A 17,103-nucleotide genomic window follows, 5' to 3' on the forward strand; every position below is an offset into this window, starting at 1 on the left:
GAGTGGAGGGGATGAGGGTGGCAGGGGGAATGGTGTATATTTTGGCTAAAGGACCATGGTTTATAGTAACGACAGGAAGTTTCAGGTTTAACCAAACCAAAGTATCCCAGCTTTGGCACAAGTTGTTTCTGTTAGGGGAACTGGCTGAGGGTTGTTGGGGACATCTGTTTTTATTCATAGAAAGGGCAGGTTGCATTACCACCTGTGGAGTGCAGTCAGGCTCTTCCTCTGGAGGGTTTTGCTGTGACTGTGAGTAGCCGGGTTGTGGGTCCCAGTCTCAGGGTGCACATTCATCCTTTATGTCTTGTTTTTTAATGTGCCAATTTTTGATACTGGTTCAAGTTGCTTCAACAGCTTAGGATCTATTTCATCTTTCTGGCTTCCTTCTTGAATTATTTCTATCAGTCTATTACAGAATTATTTAACTGACTAATAAAGCAGAGCACAAAGAATCATTCTTTATATGCTTTTATTTTACTTAGTCCAAAATTAAGCAAGAGTTGGGGAGTTATGCACACTTAGACACTGGGGTGTGGCTGGGGATCAGTAGCAAAGGGACATGGCAGAAATCAGAGCAAATGCACTTGGTCTGGGAGAAAATGAAACGTGGTGGACTGGAAACTGGGCAATGGCTGATCCTAAACCAGCAGGTCACAGTCATAGTCATAGAACAGTCATAGGACAGTAAAGCAGGGGTGCATTCTTCCAGGAGGATGTCATCAGAAATAGCAGGCCTGAGCAATGGGGCAGAACAACTTGGAATCTCAGCCTCAGGGAGAGTTAGTTTCTGAGACAATTTTTATAAAAATCAAGATGCAGCTTACTTTGTTCAGTCAGAGTCTTCCAGGGAGAGTATAGGTAAATAGCTGCAGAATGTGGAGAGGATAAGTAAAGGCAGATCCTGGCAGAAATTAAGCAGATGCTACAGTCCATCCCCTTTTAATACACAGTTCTGGTTGGTTCATGACCCTTATGCATTTTACTGCATATGTCATTTACCTTCTCTTGAGTATTAAGCTCTTTTGGACGGCAAATCTCTCTCTTAATGAATCATTTCTGAAGCAAGATGTTAAGCTCTAAATTTAAGGAGAATATCCATTTTTCCCCTTCTTAAGTCTAAGCCAGGCTTTGGTCATATTAGTTGAGAAGTTAAGACTTTTATCTTCATTAGCTCTGATTAACTTCTGAAATGATGTGCATTTGTTATAATGGGCAGGGCATTCTGCATGCAAAGCAGACGTGCTGACCTCAACACTTTTACCCTCTTTGCTTTAGAGAATAATCTGGACAACACTCTTTGTTTCCAGCAAAATAAGTCTTTGTCCTACCCGTTCAATTAATGACTGTTTCCAACTCTCCTGCTTTAAAAAAGTTATTCTTTCCCTTATTCTAGCTGACTTCTCTCTGTATCTCCATAGAGTGCAGCAGTCTGACCAACCACACCCGGTTTGCCACCAGCATGACATAAATACCCTCATCTGGAAGAGTAATTTATGGCTGGAGAGAGGCTTGGGCAAGGAAGTAAAGGGAGATGAGTAGAACCATCTAATGAGGTTGTTGGTGGAAGAGGCCTCTTGGAGGGTGCTCAAGGGAATTAGTGCAACTGCTGGGTTGAGGGAGGACAGAAGGATGGCAGCCAAGACTGGTAAACAGCAGACAGAGAAGCCAGTAACACACAGATAGCCCAAGTAAACCACGCCAGGAACAGGGGATTTGGGGAAAGAGAGGGAGGAGGAAAGAGAAAAAACTGACAAGTTACTGACTCCCAATTTTAACTGGAACCCTGGAATAGGAACAGAGAAAGGATGAGACTTTTATTCCTTCGTACCCTAAGCTTGGTCTCTAATTCTCTCTTCCCCTTTTCTTTCTTTTCCCTTCTTTTTTTCTCTCCCCCCCTTCTGTTTCTTTCTCTGCCTCCTCTCCTCCCAACCCACCCTTCCCTCCTCCTTTCATTCCCCCTCCTTCCTCTTCTCTGTTTTCTGGAGTATTGAAACATCTCCATGTTGAAGAGTTACGATGTCAACATCACCCCAAACCATCAATTTGTCAGTAAAGGAAATTGTCACTATTTTAATGAAGGAGAAAGGGAAAAGGAATGTGACTAATGTCCAGGGAAAACTAGGCGACAGCCCAGAAAACATTGTGTCTCCAGGAAAGTAGTATAAGGAATATCCCTCTAATCACATCTGATGTCACCTCATGAGGTTTGGATGATTTCTTGTGGCTGAGAACTCTTTTTCCAAGATATTATAAGTCAATAAAAGTAGTATTTTAGAAGGCCTTTTCTTCTGAGTATCTTTGGTTCTAAAGCAAGATTTCCTTTGCTTCTTCACTTTCATTTCCCTTTTTAGCTCTGTTCCAAAGAATACGAAAACAATCTTCTTTGGGATCTCTGTTTCTCAGGCGTTCCTTGCCAGCACGTCCTACACATGGATTAAATAGATGGCATCAGTAGCATGGTTGGGAGGCAGAGCAGGCAAGAGAGGCAGGGTCATGCTGTCCTAACGTGAGCTTCTGGGTGGGAGATGTTCATGTCTGCAGCTTGTCTACTAGGATAGCAACAAGCAAGCATGATTTGTAAAGAAAATTTCCAACCTATGTTGATGGGACTGTCTGTCCAGCTGAAGCTGTGGTAAGAGCATTCCTGTCTCTGGAATGCCAGACCATGCCACTGTGGGAAGCATCTCGTGAGTTCAAGGGGCCACTGAGTTCTGTTTTAGTTGTTCTTTCTTAAAATAACTCTTCATTGAGAATGGGTGAGGCTCTATTTGCTAAGGATAAAGTTTTACATTTCACTGGTGCTAGGCGGCTAAAGGTCTTTGACTATATATGAGCTTATAAAGAGAATAAATGCTTGTTTCCTTTTTTTATGAGTCACAGGGCATATGTTTTTAATAGACCTTTAATTCTGTGTATAAGTGCAAGCATAATATTGCCTAGTGCTTTGAAGGCCACCAGTAAAGATACTTGGTAAGTATCATAATGCAGTAGCAGTAGGTATGGAGATTCTACGGATTAAAGGACTAAAAAGAGAAACATATAAGCAATTACCATTCCTTGTGGTAGCTGTATGATGTCCTCTCCTACCTATAACTCATTTTGTGTTTTTGTCTTTTCCCTTGTTCCTTGCTGCTATTTCCCTTGTTCCTTTAAAAAATAATTCCCGGAAGAAAGCATATGCTGAAATAGAGACTCAATTGGACATTCTATTATAATAAGGATTATGCAGTGTGATGAAAATAACCAAAGACTGAGAGTTGGAAGGCTTCTTCATCACAGCCTGGGGATAATTTTCAAGGCAAAGAATTGGTAGCATCACTGGATTTATAGTGAAGAAACAATCTCTGTGTAGAGTTGGGGATTGAGTGTGAGGCCAAATACTGAGTATTCATACAGATGATTCAGTATTTAAAAAAGGGCAGTATAGTATTTATCTTGGAATAAATAACTCAGATGTGTATTAGTGCATTTTTCTGGTCTGCATGACAGCCTGATGTCTTCCAAGGGCAATGCTGGCTGGGAGTGTCATTGGAGTTTGATTAGGTTTGTCTGCTCTTGTCTAAGTGCCGAGCCCTTCTTGTGACATCTTCTCTCTTGCATGCTGTCCAGGGCATACATGAGTGTGAAGGAGTTGAAGGACGCCCTGCAGCTCAACGGTACTCACTTCCTCAATGTCTACTTTGCCAGCTCAGTGCGGGAAGACCTTGCAGGTGCTGCCACCTGGCCTTGGGACAAGGAAGCCATCAGTCACCTGGGTAAGTAAAATGATGACCAAATATGGTAGGCAAAGCAAGGTCTGAAGGGAGTTTGCGAAAGTGAGTTTGGGGGGAAAAGAATGAAAGAAAAAAATAAATTTACTCATTGAATTAGCTCCTTTGCGTTGAAAATGGCTTTTGGGAGAGTTTGTCAAAATGGTTCAATGTAGACAAGTAAGAGGTATTAGAGAAAACTGTGATCAATGTCCAGAAAGTTGTAGACTGAATCTATAATTCAGATGTAAATAAATTGCTGGCATGAAGTAAGATTCATTTTAAGTCTTAAAGATCCACAAGGGAAATACTATCAAAAAGGTGGCTAGGCTATGAAATCCAGTTTGCAATAATCACTGTGCTGGAAGACAGGTGGGAGACTGGCTTTTTGCATAGATTGGGATCCTGAGGAGATCCTGGGAAGTTCAGGAAGGTGGGCTTGCCTGCTCACCTAAAAAAAGGGTCGACGCCTAATCATTGAGTGCAGCTACTGAACACTTAAGAAAGATAATCTCTCTTACAATGTCTTCTTGTTATAAAGGGAATCTTACTGGGCAATCAATAAGGATCATTAAATTGGTTTAATAAATTATTGAACATAAGTTGTATACACTTTCAAAGAGTATTTGATAGGATTCTACCAAAACTTATTTTTAAAATGAATTAACATAATTAGGAAGAATATTTTATGTTGAAAGAAAATGATTACAGAGACTGGAAGCCATTTCATAAATGATTTAAAAGACATTGTGTAAAGTTAATCTTCTTTGTAATCAAATATGAAGCAGAGAAAAATAACTTGAAGGAAGATCATACAATACTTGCATATGTCAAAAACCAGGTACGATGGGGACATTGTGGAGTCTAGGACATATTGAATTGACGATCAAAGAAAATATGAGCAGTGTCTGAAGGATAGGTAGCATTGGAGATTGGGGAAGGAAGAAGATGAACAATTAGTTAGCAATAGATGAAAAATATTGTTGCTGTTCAAGAAGGAACCTGAGCATGAAAATCTATGGAATTGAATCAGGTTGCGATCCAGAAGGGAGAGGAGACAATAAAAAATTAAACATGTAGGGATCCAAACTAAATGTTTTGCTGGCATACATAGCTGTTTCATTGGATCTATTCAATTTTAGGGTCCTGCAGTCTTTCTATGATTAAACTTTGTATTTCCAGTTTGTAGTACATGAGAAATAAGAAATTTGTGATGCTAGTGATGACCTGATGCTACCAAGGCAAGAGCATTGTATGTGTTGATGACTTATTTCCAGGCTTCCCACATAAGGACTTGACATTTCTAGGGATCCAGTATGAACCAAAGAATGTATTCAGGTCTGTCTGCAATTATTGTGAGTGGAGAACTGGGGAAAGAAGGGTTGCTGGAAGGAATAAGGCACTTTGGCCTGTTAAAAAAATGACTTGTAAATCACAGGCTGACAGCTTCAGGAAAAATTCCAAAGGATTTTTGATGAGGTTGACAGAGAAGGGCTATAGGTTTCAGTCACACATTTCCAAAATGATCAGGTAAACTGGAGTTACCCCTGTGCTAATGTGAGTCATTTTAGCCTTCAAGGTAGGAATGGGTGAACTAGAAGATCATATTCTAATAATCCATTTAATAGTGAGTTTAGGTGTCTTGAATTATCCTCATCAAAAGCAGCAGTAGCATCGGGAATATGTAACACCAAAAAAAAAAAAAAAAAAACCTCCAAATTGGTGCGCACTGGAATCACCTAGGGTAATTTTACTGGTATAAGTGTGAGGGGCCGTGATAGCAAGGTTTACCCAGCAGTGGTTTCCATGTGTCCTAGGTCTGCCATTGGGAACTGAATCTACTTGGTTTAAAAACCTTAAAAGAGTTCCCGGTCAAGATAGTGGAATAGACGGTTCCCAGCCTCACTCTCTCCCACAAATCAGCCAAATTTACAACTATTCAAATGTAACATCAGCCAAGCTGGGGTCGGGGGAGCTCGGGGAAGAGGAGAAGAGACCTATGGAGTTCATGAAGGTGGTAGAAACTATGATGAGAGAAAGAAAAAGCTGCTCTGAGCATTTCAGGCCGTGGCTGCTTTAAGGCTTGAGCTGATGAGCACATGGAGCAGGAGCCAGCAGAAGCCGCAGCTGTGCCCTTCAGATGGAGTTACTTGGAAGCAGCAGAAGAGAAGAGGGTCTTGGTGGCCCCCAGGAAAGCAAGACCACTAATAGGTTTCCCATGGACCCACACAGGAGCGAGGAGCCAGAACAACTGTAAAAAGGGAGTCATTCAGAGGCCGGTGAGTCATTGCAAGGGACCAGCGCAGGGCCCATCCCATAGGAAGTGTTTGGAGCATGGGTGGTGTGGAGATGGGAACACCGGGAGAACACCGGGACACAGCAAGGACAGCCGACCTGCCCCCCAATCAGCACAGGACCACTCAGAGGAGAAGGGTCAGGAATGCAGAATTGCATGGGGTGCAGTTCGATGAAAAAATTCAGGCCCAGATCAGAGATTCTACAGAACACAGATCCACCAGGTCTCTGGAGAGCTGGAAGTATAAGTATAAGTATATAAGATCAACCATTAAACCCTGAGCTGCACAAAAAGCCTTCCCTAGGGAAACAGCAGCAAAGCAGCAATTTAGCTCAACCACACAGCTCAAGTACTGGTTCCCACAGGAAGTTCCCCCATGTTAGAAGCAAAGGACAGAAAAGTAGTTCTGGCCAAGGCACACCGCCAGCACCTTGGGGCCTGCCTGGGAACCAGAGGCTTGGATCTGAGGACTGGACCCCACTCTCACTTCCAGGCAAACTGCACCAGTGCCTCGGGGCCAGCCCAGGGACCCAAGGCATGGTGAAGGGGACTGGACCCTCCTCCCACAACCAGGCACACCACGCCAGCACTTCAGGTCCTACCCAGTGACCCAAGGCATGGGGCCAGGGATTGGACTCTCCTCCCATGACCAGGCACAACATGCCAGGACCTTGGGGCCTGCCTGAAGACCCAAGGCAAGGAGAAGGGGACTGGACCTCTCTTCCACAACCAGGCACACCAAGCCAGTACCTAGGGGCCCACCTGGGGAACGGAAGCATGCAGAAGGGGACCAGACCATCCTCCCACAACCAGGCATACCACACCAGTGCCTTGGGCCCTGCCTGGGGACCTAAGGCATGGAGAAGGGGTCTGGACCTCTCTTCCACAACCAGGCACACTGCGCTAGCACCTCAAGGCCCACCTGGGGACTTGAGGTATGGAGAAGGGGACCAGATCCCCCTCCCACAACCAGGCACACCAAGCCAGTGCCTTGGGTCCTGCCCAGTGACCTGAGGCATGGATCCAGGAACTGGACCCCCTCCCACAACAAGGCACACCATGCCAGCACCTCGGGACCTACCTGGGGACCCCAGGCAAGGAGAAGGGGATCAGGCCTCTCTCCCACAACCAGGCACACCAAGCCAGTGCCTCAGGTCCTGCCCAGTGACCTGAGGTAGGAGCCCAGGACTGGACCCTCCTCCCATACCAGGCACAAAATGCCAGCACCTCGGGGCCCACCTCAGTTACCAAGGCATGGAGAAGGGGACCAGACCCTCCTCTCACAACCAGGCACATGGCTCCAGCACCTTGGGGCCTTCCCAGAGACCCAGGGCATGGAGAAGGGGACCAGACCGCCCTCCCTCAACCAGACACACTGTGCCAGCACCTCGGGGCCCGCTCAGGGACTCGGGGTATGGAGAAGGGGACCGGACCTCTCTCCCACAACCAGGCACACGGAGCCAGCTCCTTGGACCTCTCCTGGTGACCCGAGGCATGGAGAAGGGGACTGGCCACCCCTCCTACAACGAGGCACATGATGCCAGCACCTTGGGGCCTGCCCAGGGACCAGAGGTATGGAGAAGGGGACCAAACCCACTCCACAACCAGGCATACGGCCAGTGTCAAGGAGCATACCAAAAACAGCACCTCCACGTGGGTGGCCCACCACAGCCACCACAATAACCATGGCTGCCGCAAAAGTGGCTAGACGCCACAACCACCACGCATATGGTCCACCAACCACTGGAGTGCATTGACACAAGAAGAGTCACCAGCAGAGTCAAAGAAAAGAAGAGGATGTCTCTTTCCACAAAATCCATTTCAGAGTGACAGAAGAGGCATCTGCTCTATGATAATATTGGGGGACCTGATCATATCTCTCAGGATTGGACAGATCATCTAGGCAACAAATTAACAGAGTAACCATTATTCTTTCAGAAGGAGAGAAGAAATCTAGGGCAATTAGAGGGGGGAGGGGAGGGAATGGGGGAAGGGGAGAGATTGGACAAGGGGCATAAAGAATAATTATAATTTGTAACAATATATATACTAGTAATATTGATTTAATCAATATATCTCAATGTTCAACCCCCAAAATATGTATAATTGATTTTGATTCAATAAAATAGATAAATAAAAAAAAAAAAAAAAAAAAAAAAACCTTAAAAAGTTTCTTCCTGGCCATAATGGAGACAAATCTTGGCTTCTTAATAAGAATTGTTGGTTTGGGAGAAGACCACTGCATGTTTTCTAACTTTATTGGAGATGAGCCATTGGCAAGATTTATTTAACTATAAAAACTGGGTAAAATACTTTAAATAAAAATTAGCTATTTGAAGGCGACAGTAGCCATGACAACAAGGACTTGAGGAACCCAGAGAGAAGAAAAATGCATTAAAGTGAAACTTGTATATAACTCAGTTTTTTTCCTTTCAGGGAAATTACCAAATTCTCAGTAAAAGGAATAGAGGAAGAGCAAAGAGCAGCAGCCTAGAGCTTGTTTTAGCCTCACCACTAAGGAGACAAAAATTAGAGTTCAGGCCTTCCAAGGCATCCAGGACTTGAGGGACCAAGATTCTAGAGACATGGAAATCACTAAAAGTGAGCCTGATTTTCTGCTTGCTAGTGGTTTTCTCTTAAGATATTTTCTAATGACTAAACTATGCATTTTCAGGGCCAGTGGCCAAGAAAACAAGTAGAAAATGACAAGATTATAAAGCTAAAAAGTGATTTTAGGAGTCTCATACAGGGGAGAAAAAAATTGGAGTTGAGGGCTTGTCAAGGAGGAGGGCCTTTGAGACATCTTATGTGCAAAGGCAAACAGAAATAGTCTAGCTTACTCAAAGCCTAAAATCCAGCCTGAAACACTCTTGATCCCTATTTGAAGGAAGTTTACCGAACTACATTCTGACTGCCTAACAAAAGAAAATTAAATATCCTCTGTAGAAAGACAGGATCATCATGAGCCTCTCTACAAGTTTTCATGCACAGTGTCCAAAACAATCAATATAAACTTACCAGTTACTCCAGGAGACAGGATCAAATGATGGCAAACAAAACAAAACAAAACAAAACATAGATGAACACTATGTACAAGCTCACAGATTCTGCAGATATTGGAGTTATCAGACACTAGCTCTAAGATAATTATAAGTATTAGAATGTGGGGTTATAACACCAAGGTCTAGGGTTTGGATCCTCATACTGGTCAGCTGGGGGGTTGGGGGAGGGCGTGGAAGGTGAGAGATATGTATAATCAATATGTAAAAATAGGGAAAAAAAAGATGGAAAGATGGAGAGTTTTCTTAGAGAACTGAAGTCTATAATAATAAATAAAATGGAAATTTTATAACTAAAGAAAATCAGTAACTGAAATTAAATTAGTAGATGGGTTTATAAGCAGAATAATTAAAAAACTAGAAACAAGTTGTAGAATATTTGCAAATCAAAGTTTAGAGAGAAAAAGTGATGGAAAAGAGAAAAAAGAGCTTAAGAAATATTTGATACCCGATGAAAAATACCTAATATAAATTGGATTTCTAGAAGAAGAGAGAAAAATTGGGGCAGAAGCAATATTCAAAGAGCTAATGGATGAGAATCTTGCAAACTGGCAAAAGATATCAAACCACAAATTCAAGATGTTTTACAAACCCCAAATAAGATAAATTGAAAGAAAATCCCACCTAGGTCCATAATAACAAAAGTGCTGAAAACCAAAAACAAACAAACAAACAAACAAACAAAAAAACCCCAAACTCAAAATTAACCAGAGAAAAAAGATACATTACCTTAAAAAGAACACCAGTAAGAATGATGTGCTGACTTTTCAACAAAAACTGCATAAGTCAGAAGACAGCAGATTGGTTTCTTTTTAAAATGCTAAATAAAATATCTTTTCAGAAAATCAACTCTTTATTTCATCAGTCTTTTGTATAGTTTTGTTTTGCTTTTAAATCTCTAATTCATTTACTGCTCTGATCTTTGTTATTTCTCTCCTACTGCTTTTGGTTTTGGTCTTGTTTTTCTAGTTCCTTGAGATGTACTGTTAGGTTGTTTATTTGAAGTCTCTTCTCTTCTGATGTAGGCACTTATTGCTATAAATTTCCCTCTTAGAACTGCTTTCACTGTATCTCATAGGTTCTGGTATGCTGTGTTTTCATTTTTATTTGTCCCCAGAAATTTTTAAATTTCCTTTTTGATTTCTTCTTTGACCTATTCTTTGTTTAAGAGCATGTTGTCCAATTTGCATATATTTGTACAGTTTCCAGTGTCCCTTTTGTTGTCAATTTCTATTTTTATTCCATTTTTGTTGGACCTGATAGTTGATATGATTTCATTTTTTAAAAAATTTGTTGAGGCTTACTTTGTGACTTAGCATATAGTTATTCTAGAGAAAGTTCCATGTGCTGCTGAGAAGAAAGTGTATTCTGTAGCTGTTGGATGAAGTGTCCTATAAATGTCCATAAGATCCAATTGGCCTATAGTAGAGACTAATTCTGATGTTTCTTGGTTAATTTTCTGTCTGGATGATCTGTCCTTTGCTGAAAGTGGGGTATTAAAATTCCCAACTCTTATTGTGTTGGGGTCCATCTTTCCCAATAGTTCTGATAACAACAATTGCTTTATACTGTGTGCTCTAGCATCGTGTGTGTATTTTTAGAGTTGTTAAAGCTTCTTGTTGAATAGATCCCTTTATCACTATATAATAACCTTCCTTATCTTTTTTTTTTTTTTTACTTTCCTTGGCTTGTAATCTATTTTAACTAATATACATATAGCTATTCCTGCTCTTTTTTCATTTCCATATGCATGAAATATCTTTTTCCATCCCTTTGCTTTCAATTGGTGTGTGTCCTTATAGGTGAAGTGAATTCCTTGTAGGCAGCATATTGTTGATTCTTGTTTTATAATCTATTCAGCCACTTTGTGTTATTTTAATTGGGGAATTTAATCCATTTACATCTAGAGTTATTGTTGATATATAGGGACTTGTTACTGCCATTTTGTTTCTTTTTTCTGGTTGTTTTGTAGATCCTTTTTTCCTTTTTGTCCTGACTTACTTTCCTCCATTGTGATTGAGTGGTTTTCTCTAGTAGTATATTTTTATTTTTCACTATTTATTTTTAGCACATCTTATAAGTTTTTGTGTTATGGTCACCATGAGGTTTACAAAAAACATGTTATAGTTATAGCAGATTATTTTAGACTAATAACAACTCAACTATGATATCTGAGAAAAAAGAAAAAAACAAAGCCAACTCCACACTCTGACATCATCCTCCCCTCCCCACTTTTTGACCTTATGTATGTTTCAAGTTACATCTTTTAATATTGACTATCTGTTATATGGTTGTTGTGTTTGTTGTTGTCTTGTTAGGTTTGTCTTTTAGTCTTTGTACTAAAGATATAAGTGATTTATTCACCACCCTTAGAACATTGGGGTATTCTGAGGTTGTCTGTGTACTTATTTTACTTATGAGTTATGTACCTTCAAATGTTTCCTTGCTACTCTTTAGCACCATCTTCTTTTAGACTGAAGAACTCTTTTTAGTATTTCTTGTAAGGCAGGTCTAGTGTTGATGAATTCCCTTAGCTTTTGTTTGTCTGGGAAAGACTTTATTTATCCTTCATATTTGAAGGTTAGTTTTGCTGAGTGTAGAATTCTTGGTTGACAAGAATTCTTCGGTATTTTGAATATATCATCCTATTCTCTTCTGGACTATAGGGTTTCTACTGAGAAATCTGCTGAGAGACATATTGGGGCTTTGTTGAATGTTTGTGTTTCTTTTCTCTTGCTGCTTTCAGTATTCTTTCTTTGTCTTGGTTTTTTTTTTTTTTTTTTTTTGTCGTTTTTTCGTGACCGGCACTCAGCCAGTGAGTGCACCGGTCAGTCCTATATAGGATCCGAACCCGCGGCGGGAGCGTCGCCGTGCTGCCAGCGCAGCACTCTACCAAGTGCGCCACGGGCTTGGCCCTTTGTCTTGGTTTTTAATAATTTGATTATGATGTGCCTTGGGGTGTTCCTCTTTGGATTGAATTTGATAGGTGACCTCTGAGATTCCTGTACCTGGATGTTGTCAACTTTCCATACTTGGGTAATTTTCAGTCATTCTTTCCCTGAATATGCTTTCTAGGTCTCTTCCTTTTACATTTACTCTGGGTATGCAAATTATGCAAAAGTTATTGCTCTCAAGGGAGTCCTATAATTGCTGCATTTCTGTTTCATTTTTTCTTATTCTTTTCTTTTGCTTCTCTAATTATAAATTTTGTATGTTCTGTCTTTGAGTTCACTGATTCCTTCCAGTGTTTGACTGTCTGCTGTCAAAACTTTGTACTGAGTTTTTCAGTACAGATAATGTATTCTTTATTTCTAGAATTTCTACTTGGTTTTAAAAAATTGATTCTGTTCTTCTGTCAAGTTTCTCATTCTGCTCCTGAATTGTTTTCCAGATATTATTTAATTTTCTATACGTATTTTCTTGTGACTCTCTGAACATCCTTAAGAGGGTTATTCTGAATTCTCTGGCAGACATTTTATAAATTCGCTGTTCTTCTGGGTTCATTGTTGGTGCTTTGTTTGTTTCCTTTGGTGGTGTCACATTTTTTCTGTTCTTTCTTGGTCTTTGTGTCTTTACATTGATTTCCAGGCATTTGAGGAGACCACCTCTTCCAGGTTTTATAGGTCTTCTTTGGTAGTTTTAGACCTTTAATGGTTAATATCAGAGCTTTGTCTCTGGTCTGTGGTGTTTTGTTTTGTTTTGTTTTTGTTCTGTGGTGGGTTAATAGCTACCACTACTATGTAAACTCTGCACTGGAACTAATTTGCTTCCTGCGGTTAATTCCCATGTTAGGGGAAACTTCTGTGGGGATCAAAGTTTGAGCTCTGTGCCTAAGGTCGATTGCCACTTTGTTGCTGTTTCACAACTGGTGAAACTTTTTGTGTGGATCAGAACTTAATTGCCAGCCTTTTAGTCACTTCTGGGTCTATTGGGGTCACCACAGATACAATTGAGCTGTGTGGAAATTCCAGCCTGGGACTGAGTCTTTCCCACAAACAGCACCCCCTGCAGTTCTGTCACCCTGGTTGGTCTCCACTCCGTGGTACCTGTGTGGATCAAAAGGCAGATCAGCTGTCTACACTGTGCCCCAGTGCTCCCCTGGTGGGTGAACATATCCCCCTCCCCCAATCCCCTGCACTCCAAATGTTTCCCCTGGGGAAGGCCATACACAAGTCCCCAGGGAAGACTCACCAACCTCTGGGTGATTTCTTCCTCCCATTGGCTGAAGCCCCTCACTTCAATGTGGATCCAAGGGAAGCTAGCTAGTGGCTTTGCTGGTCTGGGAGATAGAATGGTGCATTCCAAAGCATGCTTCTACTCTGCAGACTCCAAGTAGTTCATGCAAATGATACTGCTGCAGCTTTGCAGTCTTCTCGTAGCTGCTCCATGTGTGCTGGAGCTACTCCTTACCTTGTACCAGGTAGGTCCCCAAAGTGGCCAGGCCTTGGAATGGCTAGAGGGACCCCTTCTTCCTCTCACCGTGGCCTTTCATGCCTTCATGAACTCATTGGGTCTCTTCTCCTCTTTGCTCAAGCTGTGGCTCTGATCATAATTGTGATGGACCAGTTCCATATCTTGATTGTGATGGTGGTTACACACATGTATACATGTAATAAAATTGCATAGAACTACACACATACATGAGTGCATGCAAAAGCTGGTGAAATCTAAGATCTGTGAGCCTTATGTATAAGCAAAGTATTTTGTATACAGCGGGTGCTATGTATGTGAATGCTCACTGAATGAAAGGATAGATAAATAAATGAGGAAGGTATTAAATTTAAATGGTTTCAAGAATGTTTGAATTATCTCCCAAATCATTGACTCATAATGAATTGCAAAAGAGGCTAGGGATGCTTATCTTTTATTCTTAAACATTTGAGGAATAAACATGCTTCCCTACAACATGGTTCTTAATGTGCTTTTCAGAGGTAGAAGATTAGACTGAAGAGCTCATATATCTGATTCAATATGCATTTGCTCGTGTTCTTGTTTATTTCTTCTCGTTCGGTCATAACTGTGATTGAACAAAGGAACTGTATTGACCTAAATCAGGTGTAGGGTAGTACAGTTGCAGTGGTATAACAGTATGATAACTGATAGAGGAAGACTTTTAGGATTTTCTCAGTAGAGCCTTTTCAGGACTCAAGATGGGATTAGCTGTTTGTGTCAACATGGAAAGCCCCTGCATTTTGAGGGTCAGCTGAGTGGCCTAGCAGATAAGCACACTAGCCTGAAAGTTTGAAGACCGAATGCAATTTCTGACTACCAGTGGCTTAAGTCACTATAGGGAAAGACCAATGTAATTTGTTGTTTTGCTTTGTCAACACCATTTCTGCCATTTAGCATGACTTTACACTTTTAATGCTGTGTCAATGCAGGGAAGACATTTTTTTTTTTTTTTTTAACGTGGATGAATAAATGAAATCCCATTGAGTTCTAATGTTCAGTGGTTTGAACATCTTTAGCCACAGTTATCAGCACCTGAACTGAAAATACAGCTTCAAAGATAGAATACTTAAATTTGTGGTAAACCAGTCCTTTTATAAGCTATTAATACCATACCCATGATTGTTCATTCATGTATTCATTTACTCATTCAGAGAAAAACTGTTGAATTTGTTTTATGGTAATACCAAATATAAAACAATGAAAAGAGTTCACCTTTAAGGGGTGCACACTGTGATTGGGAGAAAGACATGTGGTGCACACATAATTTATGCGGCGGTACCTCGCATAAGGTTAGGTAGGAACATGGAAGAGAAAGTGTCTAATGATGCTGAAAGCATCAGCGAAGAGTCCCCAGAGGGGCTGAAGCCTGAGATGAGAATTGAGGGATAAGAAAGGAGTTTGTTCGGCAGACAAGGGGAGGGCATTCCACAGGGAAAGAACTGAGGATCAGAACTGTCCAGAACCTGGACATACTTGGAAGTGGAAAGTGCTTGGAAGGGCTACAGCAGTGCTCTTCAAACTTATTTCCTCCCCTGTACTCCTAAAGGACTTTTGAAAAATTCTGTACCTCTTCACACGTTCTTGGAGTCACATCTGAAAATATAATCATGTGTTTAACATTACCATTTATTTAAAAATATCATGGCCATGCACTATTTTTTAACATTGGGAAACTATTCATTGTTCTTTTTTTCCTCTTCGCATTTGTATTTTCAATCCACTTTTCCTATAGAATTTTATACTAATGGAACATACACAGATATTTTTTCAGTCTTTAGTTGGTCACCTATTTCTCAGCTAAAAAGATTTTGAATTAAACAAGTCTTGGGCCAAGCCCGTGGTGCACTCGGGAGAGTGCGGCGCTGGGAGCTCGGCGACGTTCCCGCCGCGGGTTCGGATCCTATATAGGAATGGCTGGTGCACTCACTAGCTGAGTACCGGTCACAAAAAGGACAAAAAAAAAAAAAAAAAAAAAAAGAATTAAACAAGTCTTTTGTGACCATAAGTTTTTTTAAACTTAGACTTTTTATTTTGAGATAACTGTACATTTGCATGCAGTTGTAAGAAATACTACAAAGAGATTCTACATAACCTTTACCATTTTCCCCCAGTGATAACATTTTGTAAAACTGTAGTACAGTATCATAGACAGGATATTAGTATTAATACTGGTATAAGTTATAAAGTGTTAAAAATTTCTTCTCAGTTATCATTTGAAATGATTACTTGTCTAAAATTGAGTAAAACAATATTTTAAAAATGTTGATTAATCACTAGTAAACACAAAATACCTGGGAAATGTATATTTTAGTAAGATGAGTGTGAACCACACCCCAAATTAGTTCTTGTGTCTGTGTCTGTGGATGAATAGTAATTATTACAATGGGACAGGATTTTAGCATCAATTTTATTGCTTTGTTTTTTTCTTTCTTTTATAGCTCTAAGGGTTGAGAAACTTTGTTCAAATAAATAAGCAGAAAAGAGGGAAAAGAGGACTTCTGTTTGATTGACTGAGCAGATGGTGGTGCCAGGGTAGAAAATATAGGAAAAGCAAGAGCAAATGGGAACCAGTTGGGTTTAGATATGATGAGTTTGGGCTCTCTACAAATGTGACTGAGAAGGGGCTTCCACAGAAGTGGCAGGAGGAGCAGGATTCAGGGATATGCCAGACAGCAAAGGAGAGAGAGTTCTGAGAAAGTCAGCTATGGCTCACAAATACATCTAATTCAGAGAGATGAGGTAAGAACATAGGCATTTTGTCTAGGTTAGAGAGGGATGGTTGTCACCGCAACACAGGAATGGCACGCTGTGACACTGCAGAGTGCTCTAGGCCAAAAGTATTCCTAATTTTTTTAGAGATCATCTGTACTGCTACTGAACATTCAGAGGACCCGGTCAGTCAGATCACAAGCAACATGCTCCAAAGCGCATGGGACCGAGGACTCTGGAGGGGGTTTAAACATAAAGGATCTTCAGATGTGTCCAGATAATGTGATCCACGTAGGGGGAAAAAAAAATCTTTGAATGATTAAGTGGGCTGTGACTTCACATAGACAGGTACAAATGGGATCTTGGGCAGGTTATCTCTCTGGACTTTAGTTTCCTCATTTATAATATGGGGATCAGAAGCACAAGGAAGAATGCTTGGCATATGGGAGGGGCTCGGTACGTACAAGCTTTAGTAGTAGTGCTGGCAGAAGTTCCAAACATGGTGTCTGTGGTTGCCCTTCCCGGTCGTGCCCCCAGCCTCACATCTTGCCTCCAACCTAGAGATTTTTTTAGTGCCTTGGAAAGACGTTGATTCTTTTACAAAGGAAAGAAATGTGTTTTTAGGGGTCCAACTGCTTGTAATGGTAGAAATGCTTATAAGAAACAAGAGTTTCCTTATAAATCAGAGCAGGGAAGGGTTAGTGATGGTGGGCAGTTTGGAGGTGAGCAGCTGCTTGGGTAAGGGCTGCGAATGTCATGGTGCCCAGTGGGCTGGAGGAGAGTAGCCATCACGGGGCTGATGCAGGGGTGGCAGCTATCTTTGGGATGGCAAGGCAAC

At 41.2% G+C, this 17,103-nt stretch overlaps 1 protein-coding gene across 1 annotated transcript in view; it reads left to right on the top strand.

The window, feature by feature from the left end:
• Positions 1-17,103, top strand: part of PAPPA2 (pappalysin 2) — a 259,746-nt gene that overhangs the window by 88,105 nt on the left and 154,538 nt on the right. The window contains exon 3 of the mRNA XM_063106943.1: positions 3,610-3,755. Within this exon, the coding sequence (XP_062963013.1) occupies positions 3,610-3,755 (146 nt within the window). The remainder of the gene's footprint in view (positions 1-3,609; positions 3,756-17,103) is intronic.

Source organism: Cynocephalus volans, chromosome 8, assembly GCF_027409185.1.
Source record: "Cynocephalus volans isolate mCynVol1 chromosome 8, mCynVol1.pri, whole genome shotgun sequence".
Classification (NCBI taxonomy): Eukaryota; Metazoa; Chordata; class Mammalia; order Dermoptera; family Cynocephalidae; genus Cynocephalus; species Cynocephalus volans.